The 15,351-nt window shown below is 41.9% G+C and overlaps 1 protein-coding gene across 2 annotated transcripts in view; it reads right to left on the bottom strand.

Annotated features, from left to right (window-relative positions):
• LOC108067382 (Down syndrome cell adhesion molecule 4) overlaps positions 1-15,351 on the bottom strand; it is a 37,577-nt gene that overhangs the window by 19,059 nt on the left and 3,167 nt on the right. For both annotated transcript variants that reach the window (XM_070214610.1, XM_017156385.3), the window contains exons 2-7: positions 11,496-11,632; positions 10,803-10,924; positions 10,660-10,718; positions 5,581-5,657; positions 5,133-5,322; positions 2,091-2,256 (exon numbers count right to left, since the gene is read on the bottom strand). In XM_070214610.1, the coding sequence (XP_070070711.1) occupies positions 2,091-2,256; positions 5,133-5,322; positions 5,581-5,657; positions 10,660-10,718; positions 10,803-10,924; positions 11,496-11,632 (751 nt within the window). The remainder of the gene's footprint in view (positions 1-2,090; positions 2,257-5,132; positions 5,323-5,580; positions 5,658-10,659; positions 10,719-10,802; positions 10,925-11,495; positions 11,633-15,351) is intronic.

The raw sequence follows: 15,351 nt of genomic DNA, 5'->3' as shown, positions 1-15,351 counted from the left end.
TTGTTTTTTATCTGGTGCGCGTGTCATAATCTGTTTGATGGCTGAACCCCCCCTGCCCCACCCACTTGCATATTTTCAAGGCGCACACATGCAATCCGATTTTTTCGCCATAAAAGTTATTGATTTTAATTCGGCTTTAATTGCACTTGAGTGCATTTCTCGTCTTATGAGAACGTCGTTGCACTGGCATGCCCATTTGCCCCTGGCATGGCATTTCTTAATTAAAATCATGGAAAATGCCGAGCACGCAATGGGGGAGATTTCCTTTCCCTGGCGGAGCAAAGGCAAAAGGACTCTTTGCTATTTGCATATGAAATGCTGTTAAATTGGAAATATGGTCAGTGATTATCAACAACTGCATCAATATGGCACCGGCAGCTGAATGTCTGAATGTCGAGCTGAATCGACAGTATGGAGGAATGGAATGGAATAAAACCGGTGGCACAAAGGAATTGCTAGCGAAACAAAAGCGTCACTCGCCCGAAACTATGCAATGAAAAAGGATTTCAAATGCGAGACAAAAACACCGAAAAACACTGAGTTCCACTGGCACTGAGCAACAACATGGCCAACTATTTTCACATTTATGAGCCAGGACCTCCAGGTCGCCACGGAAAACAATGCAGCGACGGCAAACAAAACTCGTCGCCTCCCCCGCGATTCTTTTCAGATCCTTGGTTTCCTCTGGTTTTCTCTGTTTTTTTTTTCGCCACAGCAGGAGACATCAAATGAAAGGCACTCGCGATGTGGCACATCCTGGGCGCATTTTTTATGCATGCAGCTCGAAGGACGAAGGAGCTGTGAGCTGCCATGAACCGTGAGCTGCCAGCTACAATGGCATATTACATGGCATCCTGCTCGGACAAAGGATGGGATCTGGATCCATGCATGTTTTAGTGCCCCGAAAATCGCCATGATGAGCCAAGTGCCAAAGTGGCCAGTATGGATATATATTGCTGGCAGATTCCGCCCCCATTTCAGCCTTATCTTGAAAGTGCTAAAAACTTGAACGACGTTTCAGAAAGCAATTTGCCATTTGGGTCATAAACGCTGCTCAGCTTTTGATTGATTTGTGTCCTCGACAGGGAATCCCCCGACTCGCGTCAAGTCAAACGCCTCCAAAAGAGGCGGCCAATAAACAACTTTGATGTACGTAGGCGCGGTTCAATGCTGGCAGCTGTTAACCGTACTCCAAAACGGCCGAAAGCATAAATCCCCGGCCGCTAAAAAAGTCCCAAAAAGTTAGCAGGAAGCAAACGTATGCGATAAAGTTTGCCCAGACTTTAAGTGCACTTAAGTGTCTTTGACTTTAATGCTTTTCGATTCAATGATTTTCGCTAAATGCTTTACTTTGTGCAATTTAATCTTCAATGATTTTTAACAAATAAATGTCTAGGACGAACATGTTGTATAATTAAGTACTAAACATGTTCAATTTAATTTAATTCAATTTACCTGATCAAATTCTGAACATTTTGTGGTCTGGATTTTGAATTACCTTTCTCATTATTATATTTATAAAAATTAACTTATTACAGACTCACTATAAATACCTTTAAAAGCTGTTTATTTACCTATCAGTTCCCAGCCCAACTGCCTAATCATAGGCTTATCCCTTATTATCCTTGCAAATCGAAAGCCGACCTCCCTTGCTCCCATGAGAATCGCAGAGAGAGGCGCTCTGCCGGATTCGGCCTAACCCCGAATTCGACCCACACAGCGCCGCCCGGAGGTTATTCCCTTGCCGCCGAGCGTCCCACATTTTGACAATTTGGCTGACATTTTTATTATGATTTTTTCTGACATCGCGGGGCCTCAAATTTTTTCGCTTTTCGGTTCGTTTCGCCTGGTTTTTTGTGTGTTGTATTTGCCGAGAGCGTTAAATATTTCACATTGCCATAAAGTGCGCGCCAACTGCGGCTGCGGGTTGGATACCGCCGAACCCACTGAGAGCGGCAGCTGTGTGTCCTGTGTCCTGTCTCGATGTCCCGTGTCCTGTGACACGGCCACGTGTTCCAAGTGCTCCTGCTGTTCTTGCTGTTTTTTGTTTTTTTGGACGTTTTTCAATGTGGTTGTTGTGTTTTACTCACCGATACGTTGGCACCGGATGTCCTTGAGCTATGCACGGCAACGTTGTTTGGCCATTAAGGACAACATGCCGCATCGAATGCTTCTCCACGTTGATGCGCGGCTGTACCATGCCCTTGGGCTCTGTTACAATAATGCGGCCGGGATATGTGGAAATTTGTATTTCACCTGGGGATGGGAAAAAAGCAGGGAGAACACGTTGAAAAATATGCGAAAAAAATGGCTCAAGTGATGCCAGCTGACAGTGGCCCCGGCGGCATTTACTTAGATTTAAAGCGCCCCCAATTTATGGCATGTCCTGCGGTCCCCCGTGCCAGGATATCCAACATATATTTTAATTAATTGAAAGTAAATGAAAGCAATCAACTTGATTGCTAGCAGCACCTGGCTGGCCCTCATTTTTGTGCTTTTTTATGGCTGAAAAAGAGAGAGAACCTTTATTACAGCTGCCGACAGGACACGCACAGCTCCTAAATCAGGGGGAAAAAGGCATGGAAACCCATAACGAAGTTTGGAGATATCGGCTAGGCTGCATAATATACACAGCCTAACTCGATTCTGCATCTTCATTACGGTGGCCATTGTTTGGATCCTAAATATATACAGGCTCCATTGTTCGGCTCTGTCCCTGTCCCATTGTGTGCGTCGAGTTATTGTGCCAAATAAATGGATTTTTGGTTTAAATTGTAATTACGTGAGCCGGGGCCGAAACCCGTTGCCAGGTACAAGGATCTCTAATGCAGCAGGCGGCGTGCTTGATAAATGAATTACTCATGAATGCTGCACACATCCTCCATCCTCCACTCATGTTACACTTTTAATGAGTGCCACTCGGGCGGGTTTTAGTGGTTGCCAAACGCAGGGGATGGGGTCCTAAATTGGCATTGTTTCGCCCGCACACATTGCATTACGGCCAACTAATATGCAGCTCATAATTTTCGCTTTTGGCCAAAGCTCGAGCGCAACTTGCGGTTTTTGCGGCTCGATTCAATTTGATTAATTAAGCAAATAGCTGGCTGGATGGCTAGTTGGTAACCACAAATGACCCGAGGGCGGAGAAGCCATAAAATATAACAGGAATATAATGTAAATTCGGCTTTCAAGATGCAAACACAGGGCGAACTGTAAATAAACCGGGCAAACAAAACGTACAATCCAACAAAATCACTCACATTCGCATAAAGAAAAGATTGAAAACGAAAATCGAAAAGAATAAAGTATAAAGGGGAAAAAAGGTTGAAAGGAGTGAACTTTTATCGTATTGATTGATGATGTGAAATATGCGCACAAAGGCTAATAGAAATTCAGCTTAAGCGCATTTTCACACACAATAAACTTCAAATAAGGGAGAGAATTTATCTCGCAAGGATCTCACGTATTGACTGTCGACACACACCCAGAATCAGATGTAGGTATATATATGTATATACATACGCTTGGAGGAGATTCCATTTTGGAGCACAACTCCCCAGAGCTCAATGCCCTTTGCCTGGCGATTGAATGTCACGCATCATAAATTATGCACAAAGCGACAAATTGACTTTGGCCAAAAGAGGACAAACTACTTCTTGTTTGCTGGGACTTAAGCCAGAAAAGACAGAAAAAGGAACAGGCCAATGTTTACTTTGTGAATTACATTTGCTGAGCATATCTTCCTAACAATAAGATGATTCGTCCTTAAAAGGAGCTGGAAAAAGATAGGTAAACTAATTATACAAATCTTAGATTGAAAGATAAGAGTATTATATGACGAATTTATAAATATTTTTTAATAAAAGAATTAAAAAATAAACCAAACTTCTGGGGTGAACTTTTAATTACAAATACTTGTAAAATTGGTAGATACATTTTCTCATGTCTGCCTAACAATAATATTATTTTTCCTTGAAAGGAGTATGAAAACAAGAGAGAACGCTATAGTCGGGTTGTTGTCCCGACTATCTAATACCCGTCACTCAGCTAAAGGGAGTGCGAACGCTGTGTCGGGTTGGTGTCCCGACTACTAATCGTAACTCAGCTAAAGGGAGTGCGAGGGAGATAGATATATAATTTTTGATTGCGTATAACTTTTTAATGAATGGTCCGATTTGAAAAATGTCTTCTACATTTCGATAGGTATAAATATACACAACAAAATTGCATTTATACTTCTCGGAAATCTTTAAAGATGTGGGCGCAGGACCCATTTTAAAATCGTTAGTGGGCGATTGTGGGCGTTAGAGGGGGCGTGGCGCTCGGCTAAAATAAACTTGCGCTGCGTAGGAAGCCAAAGAATATGTGTGGGAAATCTCAACCTTCTAGCTTTTGTAGTTTCTGAGATCTCAGCGTTCATACAGACAGACAGACGGACAGTTACAGACAGACAGACAGACAGACAGACGGACAGACGGACATGGCTAGATCGACTCGGCTAGTGACCCTGATCAAGAATATATATACTTTATGGGGTCGGAAACGCTTCCTTCTAGCTGTTACATACTTTTGCACGAATCTAGTATACCCTTTTACTCTACGAGTAACGGGTATAAATATTACAAATTTTTTGTACCAAATATGTATTAAGTAAAAGAATTTAAGACCTGCGTTGAACAGGTCATTTAAAATATTTTTAAAATATATTTAATCCTGTGTTTTATCTATATTGACTATCAAAATAAAATAAGTCATAAAATACTTAAAAAAATTTAAAAAACCCTCAATGTTTTCGTTTATTTTGGCAATTAATCTCGGTAAATTTAAACAACCCATGGTCCATAAGAGGCTTAGGCTATATGAATGAAATATGCTGAATCTCCCGAATATAAGAAAAAGCTGCTTAATTGTCGTGGCAAACACGGCACGCACACAACGCCCTTGCCAAACGCCCTTCATTGGTTATTTATTCAACTTAATTATAGCTGCCCCGCCCAAAGCCAAACAATCCGGACTGATCCGTAGTCCGAAAGTCCCGGAGTCCCTGGTTCCAAGTCCCGGACTTCGGACTCCGGAGCAACTCATGCATCGCTCAGCCGGACGATTAAGCTGGCAATGCGATTATCACGTACCTGTCAGTCTATTTACAGTGCGGCATGTGTAGCTTTTGTACGCATCATTGGGCCCCGCATTATTTATGTACAATTCGCCGTTCGATAGCACCGTGTACTTGCCGCCGATGTCCGTGTTCGGATACAGATGCATACCGGTGTCCTGCACCCAGGCGGTGACAATTACGAATTCCGACATGTAGCTGGGCACCTGTGATAATAAACAGTCGAGTTAAGAGGTGGAGTAAGCAAATTTGATGAGCATTTTGGAGGGGGTCGGTTTTGTGGGTTTTGCGGATGGGTTCGTATGAAATAAATGAGATTTGTGCGCTAAGTGAATTTTCGCGGTGTGGCCACTTTCGCTGGTTAGAAACCAGTTACTGGTTACTAGCCCGAAGGCTCGGCTAAATCCCGCTGACATTTTGCATGATGGATGTGGCTGCACCGCGAAAAAGCGGGGTTCGCTTACCTGACACTTTAGCACCGCCGTGTTGCCCGTCATCACGTATTCGTCGTGCACCTGCACCGCGTACTTCTGGTTGACGACTGTAACGAATTAAAAAGCATATTTTATGCAAATTGCTTTGGCTTTTCGGGCTAATGCCGCTGAGTGACTGAAATATTGCGCATACGCGCCGTGGCCAGCATCTGCGGCCCGTTGAGTTCAAGAACAAACCGAAACAATTATGCCTGCCACCCCCTTTACCTCAGTTTGTTTTTATTAGCTAAAGGACCTCGCATTTGTGTGTTTTTTTCTGTGTGACTTTTAATTTTTAATGCGGCAGGACCGCATAAAAAAAGGGATCCGCTTGGCTGCGACAGCCGAAATATGTGCCACATTAAGTTCAGTCATTCTCCGGTTCCCTTTCCCCTTTCCGACCCAAAAAACAAAAGGAAGAAGCCCCATTGCCCCAACATGTCCAACACATTGTGACACTTTACAAAAGTGTTGCCGTTTGTCAGCCAGACGAAGGTTGCTCCGTGGGCGAAAAGGGGGTGGCATGGCCGGGGCGGGGGTGACAAGGCCGTTAAAAAATTGGATTTGGCAATTTGAGTTAAAGATTTTTTCACTCGCCGTGACCATGGCGCGAGCTCAGCGCGAAATTAAGAATGACAAGGATCCTAACGATGACAGAAGTGAGCTGGCACAGTGGTTGAAAGGGTGTGAAAAAGGAAAGAATATTTATTATGATTTTATTATTTTTATTTTGGGCATAAATAAATTAGTTAGTCTGCTAACTGCTATGCATCAACAACAGTTGCTATGATCAACAAATAAAAATATAAAATGTTAAGTCACAGAGTTGTATACAAAAACATATTTAAATCTCTAACTTTTTGTAGTAGGTTATTTAATTAGTTTTTGATGTTTATTTAACGTCAAAAAAAATGCATTGTTTAATATCAAAAATTTAATTAACTTTAGTTTAACTTCATAAAGTATTAATTTAAAACTTATTTTGTTAGGATATTTTTGGAACTCAATAGTATAGAATTAATGTACGAATAGTTTAGTTTCTGTGATAAAATTGTTTTCGGAGCAAGGTAATTTTTAGACGATTTCTTTATCTTGAGGTCAAGGGAGTTTCCAGACTCCATAAATCGATTATTTTGGTGTTCACAATTTATCTTTACTTTAAGCCAACTACAATATTTTGAAAAATATTTCACGTTATCTCTACCTTTTCAACCACTGTGCGAAACGACTGTCCTAATGCTTTGCATTTCGGTTAAAAGCTTGGCCCAGGTCTAGTTGCTGGTGGCAGTTGGCAAATTAATTAAGACGGACAAAGGCAATTGCCAACTGGCGTGCGTAAAGTGCGTTCCAGTGTTGGCCCTCATCGGGGACCCTCACTCCCACTTTCACCCCCCTTTGGAGGGCTAATCGTAAATAGATTAGGTGAATGCCCAGCGGCATCCCCTATGCAAAGCGAAAGCCGAAAAGCGAAACTTGTCCCAACTGAAACCAAACTGAAACCGCTACCAAATGCTGCTCACGCTCGGCTTTTTCTGGTCCGGCGCTTGTTTGCCAACTTTAATATGCTAAAATTGGATAAAAGTTTAATTTGAAAAGTTGTTGTTATTGTTTGCTATGTTGCTGTTGTTGTTGTTGTTGTGGTTGCCGGTTCTATAACAGTGACTGAAAAAACTTTGTGACAACATTTTATTATAATTCCTCTGGCCGCCCTGTGTAGTTTAGTACAATTTTGTTTTTGTATCTTCATTATTTGTATTGCCAGACTCCCGAACAACCGCCCAATTTTTTGTGCACTTCCGTTCTTTTCTTCTTATTTTATTTGTGCTCTGTGGAGTTTTCTCTTTTCTATTTTATATTTTCAGCAGCGGCAAAAGTTTTTTCGCCTTTCATGTTGCATTTTGCATGAAAATTTCGCAACTGAAGGACAGGGGCGCCCAACAATGTTGTCTAAGGGGGTGGGGGATGGGGGTTGCCAAAAAAAAGGGGAGGGGTAGGGGCAGACAGGACAGGAACAGGACAGCTGGGCAGGAAAGTAAGTATGAAAGCTAAGTTTATAGTCGCCGCACAAAGTAAGTGCAAAAAGAGAGCGGGCGACATTCGCTGCACTCGGATTTTATGCGGAAATTCATTTCCGTTTTGTTTTGTGTGTGGCAAAGTTTTCCTTTTGCGGGGGGGGGGGAGGAAGGAGGATTGGGGGCGGGGAAATTTATGTTTATGATGTGCGTGCCGGTAAGATGCTTTTGGTATGCCAGTCTTCGCTGATTTGCAGTTATTGTGCGGATTTCTCCCATCCCCGGAATGTTTTGTCACTTCGAATATTAAATTATCGTTTGATGTGGCTCTGATTGCAAATATGGATCGCAATGCTATCAAGCATGCACTAGGGAAAACTGTGAGAACATAGAGTTTATTTATACAATTTTATACATTTTTACTGAAAACCCTCCCTCAACTAAAATGCTGGCTACGCCACTAAGTGAGTTGATATGGATTCCATATTATGAAAAATCCACAAAAATAAATGTAATATTACAAAAAAACCTAAATTTCAAATGTCTAGTGTCTAATGTGCTGTGACAGTAAATAATACTTTTCATATGACAGCTAATTAGATACCTAATAATATCCATAATTCGTTTTTTCATGTTTCATGATTTAATGCCAGGATATAAAATTAAATTCTGATTTTCAGGCTGTTTGTTTTTTTTTTGTAAGCTTACATTACACAGGTAAATGAGAAGTTTTATATGCAAAACTCTGTGAACTCCGTATCCTGTTGCCAGCTAAAAAGGGGAATTAGAAGGGAACTTCGGTGGAGCATCCTCAACAATGTGCATTCAACTAATTAGAAACAAATTACGCAGGTTTCATACACAAGCAGCCAGCGGCAGTCGAGCAAACTTTGCCAGCTCAATCACAAACTTTGCACAGAATCTTGCAAGGATGTGCCAAGGACTTTTCTATACCTAAGCACATAGAATAGGTAGAAATGCACACATACCTATGCATGGTCGTCTATCTAAGGGGTGCCTCTCTCTGTGTGCTTTGTTTGATGAAATGCAAAAGTGCAGGAAAAGTCAGCGCTGAAAAGTCGTGGCTGCGGCAACTTTGTGGCTCCCAGCATCATTCATCACTGTCAGCAGAAGTTCTGCACCGAAAAGGAGGAAAGCAGGAGGGGGATGTCCTGTGGCCTGACAAAACCAAATGCCAGCAATTGCGTTTAAGCTTGACTTGAATATATATGGGGGGAATTTGTCAAGGGTTTTTGCTGCAAAGTTGCGCTAATTACGCGCACTTAGCCAAGTCCAAGTCCCTCCAACTTCTGGGTTCTGCGTTGTCTGGTTCTCCAAGTTCTCCCAACCCAAGACCCCGCATCAAACTAAGCGCTGCCAATTAAAGACGGCGACTCCAAGCAAAATGCTCACATTAGCAACAGAATTACTGGCCAGCAGAGATCGCAGATTCTGCGAGAACTTTTGCAAATTAGGCAAAACGTTTTGCGCCAAATCTACGCGCTGTCAAATTGTTCAAGCGGAAAGCTCTCGCCACGAATTTTTCGGGGGGAAAAAACAATTTCTGGCGCACATAAAAACCAAGCGGAAACAAAGAGGAAGGGAAAGGAGAGGAGAAGTGAAGGACCGAGGCCCAAAAACCCAGGGAGACCGCAAATAAAATAAGCCAGCGGACATGGCGTATACGTAACGTTGAGTTAGCTGCTGAAAAATGGCCGCCGGACGTCGGAACTTTGCATGGACAAAAGGCTACGCATGGCATAGTATCTGGTGCATAGATTAGATTTTTGCGGTTGCGACTTTGTGCCATTTGTTTCGCTTTGAACTGACTTCCCGTGGTCTCTACGTTTTCCCCCTGCCGTCTGTTAATTAAACGCCAGTCCAAAACTCAAGTGGACCCTTTGAGGATTAGCCTTTGGTCTCTCTGGCCAAGCCCGAAACCCATTTATATGGCATATCTTTTATGGTCATTGCTAATTGTTGTCCCCCAGCGCCGTTCCTCAGTTTTAGGTCTTTGGTCTTTCTGGCCAAGTGGAAGTGCCCAATGAGCCGCAAAATCTATGCGACATGTGATGGCAATCAAAATGATTGGCCGAGTTTCGGTTCATTAATGCAGTTTAGCTAAGAATGAGAAAGTTTTCGGGGCAATTAGTCGATTGCTTTTGGAAATATTCTTGCCTAGCGGTCGAAATACTAAAAGTGATAGTATTTCAGATGACTATGTTTAATAACAGATGACTAGTTTAATAACTACTTAATCTCTTGATATTAAACCAATTTAAATAGTTTTTAATATGTTAATATATTTAAATAAAGATTTAATATATTTTCTGACCAAAATTTTAAGTATTTAGTGCATTTAAGAATTTATGCTTAAAGTTATTTACGTGCGATTTAAAGTCGCTAAGAAATATTTTTTAATATGTTTAATGGTCCTAAAAAATTATTATTTAAGATATCAGGAGAAATATGTAAATTTTTTTAAGTACTTGGTTATATTTTAGTCCAATTGTTCTTATTAAAATTTCCTGGATAGAGTTAGGAACCTTATGTGTAATCCTTAATATCCCATTATCAAAAGGGTATCCTCTCCGCAGTCAATTCTCACACACTGAGGCGCCAAATTAGCGCGAAGCATACCATTTTTTTCCGCTCGGCTTGGATGGCATTTGGGAGGAAAGTGGGAGGGATTCAGGGGATAAATGAGGGGTGGGGAAGAGGGGAGGGGGATGGCGCCTGGCCGACAGCATTTGCCGGCAGCAATAGTAATTAAAACTTGCGTTGCCTGCTTTTAGGCTTCAGCTGGTCGGAATTGGTTGGGAGATGGAGATTCGAATCGGGATTGGGAGTTAAGCGACCCCGGGCAGCGCGAAAAACTTTCCAATTAGGCCAAAGTTTTCGACTACCACAACAACAAAAACGACAGCGCCGAAAGCCAAACTCACTTCGTCAGCACAAATCAACTCGGTGGCTATAAATTCCCAATGTTTTCTGTGTTTTTTTTTCGCGCGCGCTGGTTGTGTTTTACGTAAATTAATTAAAATTTATTTCGACTTACCGCCGCGCACATGAACCTCCCGGCTGAGCACAGTGCCCACCAAATTGCGCAGTTTGCATCTGCCGGTTTAAAGGACAAAGGATTAACAATCAATCTGCGGTGGGGTTGGGGGGTTACGGGTGGAAAGGCGGCGGAAACCTCACCTGTAGACTGTGGCATGCACCTCGTGGCGGTACTTCTCGGCCGTAAAGGGATAGAACATCATGCTGCCGTTGGAGAGCTGGAATACCATGTCCTGCTGCGGCGGGATAGGGGTCCATTCCACCTGGGTGAAGGAAGCGCAGGAATTGTAAGAAGGTCACTCAGAAAAAATTATTTTGAAATTTGTATTTATGGAATATTTAAAGCATTTAAATATTTAAAGAAACATGAATATAATTCAAATTAAGTAAACTAACTATCTATAAAGCTACAAAAATAATGGTGGTGCCACAGAAATAGCCATGTTCTTTAAATCAATATTTAAAATATGTGTCTAAAAGTATGCTGTGAATAAAGGACAATCGTCATCCTGTAGGAAATCATATCTCTTTTATGGTAAAAATATATTGTTGCATACTTTTAGACACCAATTTTGACATTTATTTATTAAAATGATTTGAAATGTGTTATATGAAAATAAGTAAATAAAAAATAAAATTTTGTTAAGTGTTGCCGGCCGCGCTTAGCATTTGTTTGTTGGCCAGTCAATTAACTTGGGAACGAGCGGAGCCAAATGCCGCACAGCCATGCATAATTAAACAGCAATATTAAATGGCAGCGAGGAAAGTGGGGTAAGGAAAGTGAGGAAAGTAGGGAAAGTAAGGAAAGGAGCCAAGTTGGCAGGAAGTTCTCACCTCCGGCGGGGGACTGCCATCGCCCGAGCATTCTATGAGTCCGCCCGAATTGTTGGAGAACTCGACGCGATGCGGTGGCTCATGGAGAAAAATCGGTCCCTGCAGATCCAGTCCATTTACAATGTGGCTGGTCTCGGCTGCAAAAGAGAAGACGAAGTGAAATGAGTGCGATTTTCGGCGAAAATTCAGTAAATTTAAAATTTTAATTAAATGGAGGCGGAACTCTGAGTGTGTTGGCCAAAGTTAATTTCAATTTTTGTTAGACCAGCCAACTTTTTAGCCCCCTAAGCCCCCCGTCCCCCCAGAAAAATTAAGTAGCAAGCATGCCAGCGGCTTTTGGCTTTTCCCCGACTATATTCCGCTCGAGTGGGCGTAGAGGCGTGGCAACTGGGGGCTGGGGGCTTGGCCTAAATTTTAATGAGGCGTCGTGAGTGCCGTTGGCCCGCAACAAAGGATGCTGCCGCTGCGGAGACAATTGCCTTTTACCTGCCGGCCATTGTTGCGGTCGACGGCCACAAAAGCCCGCCTCTAATTGCTTCACCAGGCGCTGAGCATTGCATAATTTCGGCCATGCTTTAAAATTGCTTTTGATGCGGCTTTTATGTCTTATTTATTATTCATTCAGAGACACCAGGAAGGACCAGGAGGACCAGGAGGACCTGGAGGACCAGGACAAGTTAAGGCGTTGTCTCCGCTGTCCAGAAAATAACCAGAAATTCATGTGCACCGACTGAGCTGACTATGACACATGAATAATTTAGAGAAAGGACTTTCGCCCTCTTCTTTTACACTCGGAAATTGTCTTGGAATTGATGAATTACCAAAAGAAAATGGCTACTTTTATTATAAACCCAGACTATAAATATATTTTCAAAGTGTATTGGTTTCGCCCTTAGCACGGAAAAGCTGATACATAAATCTCAAGTGAAAAATGTGTATAAAAGCTGAGATTAGATAATTTACTTTAGATAACAGTTTAATGCATTTCGGTTGATTAGAAAAATTGTAATAACTATATTAGACACTTTTAAGTTTAAAAATATTTTTAATTATTACAATAATGTTTTTCAGATTACTTGTCTATTTTCTAATTTTTTGGAAAGTATCAGAAAGTTATTGTATATTTGTAGTGTTTCTTAATCAAATAAAAACACTTCTTAACGAGGTAAAAAACCAGTGACGATCGCACCTTCAACATACAAAAGTTCTGATATCAACATTTGTGACGAAAAATTATTACACTCGTCATTAAATAGACTTTCTAATATTTTCTAAAAGCACAAGTGCTATCTTAATAGCACTTTCCCTTCAACCGATAATGACTAAATACTTTTTCCCCGAGTGCATTGGTTTTGTGGCGAATGTTGGTCTTCCCGGAGATCTTTCTATCACTTGGCTGTCACTTCAAGAATCCCTTTTTGGCAGTTGGCCCGAGTCGAGTCGAGTCGCCTGGCCACAGGACTTGGCAGGACTCGGCTCCTTGTGGCACTTTCAACAACAGCAGCCGCAAAGTATGCAACACTAAATTTGTAAGCAATTTTCAACCCCAACAACGTCGCCGCAGTCGCAACTCGAGCAATAATATGAAAAATTGTTTTGTCAAAAAGGCATTAGGCGGCAGATAACGACGGCCGAGCTTCTCCTGGCCGACAGGCCCCAAAGTGTAGCAAAGTTTGTGCCACTTTCGTTGCGGCTCCCCCGCTTTTCCCTCGCTTTCCCAGTCGTCCTGGTTTTCCTTCGCCTGGCAACACGCTGTCAACTGCAATGCCCAAAGGAAATGCGCCGCAAAAGGATGCTGGAGAAATACAACAAAAAAATAGGGCTGGGAAAAGAAAAGCAAAATGTTTGCGGAAAGTAAAAAGTGTTTGCCGCAAGTTGCAGCGGTTGCCACATGACGACGGGGGAGCGCATTAAATTTGCAGTTTTAGTTTTTAAGTCACTTAAGATAAAGTTTCGCCCCGGCAAACTTTACTCCGCCAGACACGGTCTAATGAAAATTTAATTATCCATCCGAAGAGCGGGGCTTTTCTTTTTTCTTCTATCCATTTTCTTCTATCAGCTTAATTGCAGAATGTGTGTGTGTGGATTCCCCGAAGCTGATTGAGATTTGCAGGTAGGATTTCAATTAAAACTTTGTCTTAGGCCCGGGACAAGTTGAGGCTAATTAGAGCACTTTGCCGGGCGCAAAACTGTCATCGAAGTGTCCCACATTTCACTGGCTGGACTATGGAGGGTCTCTATATCTCGAGACTCAGAAACACTCGACTCGATTTGTCAGCCGCCGTCAATCAAGGAAGCTGCCTGGGAAGCGGGGGTTATTAATGTAAGTGCCGCGCACATTTCCCCCCGGCTAAAATCAATTACGGGCGAGAAATACTGGAGAATGGAAAACTAAATGGAACTAGCTGTGCCAGCGGCAGCCTGCATCATTATCACGGATCATTAAAAATTGCCGTGAAGCTGAGCTGCAAAAAGGAAATGACTGAGATGGAAAACGGGCGAGGAAAAGCTGGAAAACAGAGCAGAGCAGAGCAGAAAGGAAAGCAGAGGAGGACCGCTGCTGACAGCCGAGCAGGCAAAATGCAAATGAGCAGCAGCGGCAAAAGATTCAACTCAAACTCGACGGCGACTACTCAGCTCCAAGATGCACAGAGAGAAATACATCTAGTGAAAATATATCTAAAGTAGGTAGTATTTTTGTAATATAAGGTAATCCGAAGTAAAACCATTTACCTTTTATACACTTTTCTGAGATATTGGATGTCCTAAAAAGTATGATATCACACAAAAAAATACACGACGGGATCTAATCAATATGCGCATGGTAAATTCTAATTTTTTGGTTTTTATTTCGAACATATCAAGTCAAAATTAATACCCCATAATATCAAATCGATCATCCTTTCATAACTAATTTTTTTTTAGGGTTTTTTAAGTGTATTCCTGCTTAATTAAGAAGAAAATCCAAGGGATGCGGAAAACAGAAAAGCAACCCGTGGAATGGCGATTTTAATTCACATCTTTCGCCGGGACAAAGCGAGCGGAAAAATCTTTTTGAAAAGTGTCTGCAAATAATAATGAAGTTGCCAGTCGCCAGTTGCCAGTTTCCAGTTGCCAGCTTCAAAGCGCACACTAAATCAGAAAAACTTTTCCCGCACGCCATTTAAATGAAAACGCAATTTCGCGACGGAGAAGAAGAAAATCGCTGAACAACAAGAGCAGTAACATTAAAGCTGATTTGCATATGCCGTGAGAGAAGGGGACTTGTCTTCGCCGACTCTATATCTACGAATATCTGTCTTCTGAGGAGGGGACAGCAGCACTGTTTGTTTGGCGGCAGGGGAAATGGCTTGGCAAACACAAGTGCACAAGTATACACAGTTGAGCTACCATTTTCACTTTCACAATACTGCTGGGAAATATTTGTAAGATTTCCAAGGAGCTTGGCAGATTATTGAGAAACACTTAAGGTAAGTTTTTAAAAAATTGTCTTACTTTAGAATTGATAACTATTGTTTGTAGGTTTAAAATATTTAAATAATTTAAAATTTAATAATATAATAATATTTAAGTATTAAAACTAAATAATTATTTTCGGCATTTTTTCTTCTCTTAGCAATTTATTAAAAGACATAGTTTTAAAAACCTCTAAAAAAGTTAAGATTGAGAACACGGCCTGCGCCACAGGAAAATCGTATTCCGGCAGCCGAAAAGTAGGCATCGTTTAATATTTAAAGTAGCACACGGCTCAGGGAAACGGGTCGGATGAGTGATGGAGCGGATGGGCGGATGTTTCTGTGGATTCTGGCTGCTCCGCTCGGGGCTTTCAGGAGGTGGCCCTCAAGTGCACGCATTT

Source organism: Drosophila takahashii, chromosome 3L (assembly GCF_030179915.1).
Source record: "Drosophila takahashii strain IR98-3 E-12201 chromosome 3L, DtakHiC1v2, whole genome shotgun sequence".
Classification (NCBI taxonomy): domain Eukaryota; kingdom Metazoa; phylum Arthropoda; class Insecta; order Diptera; family Drosophilidae; genus Drosophila; species Drosophila takahashii.
This window is presented reverse-complemented; position numbering and strand designations above follow the sequence as displayed.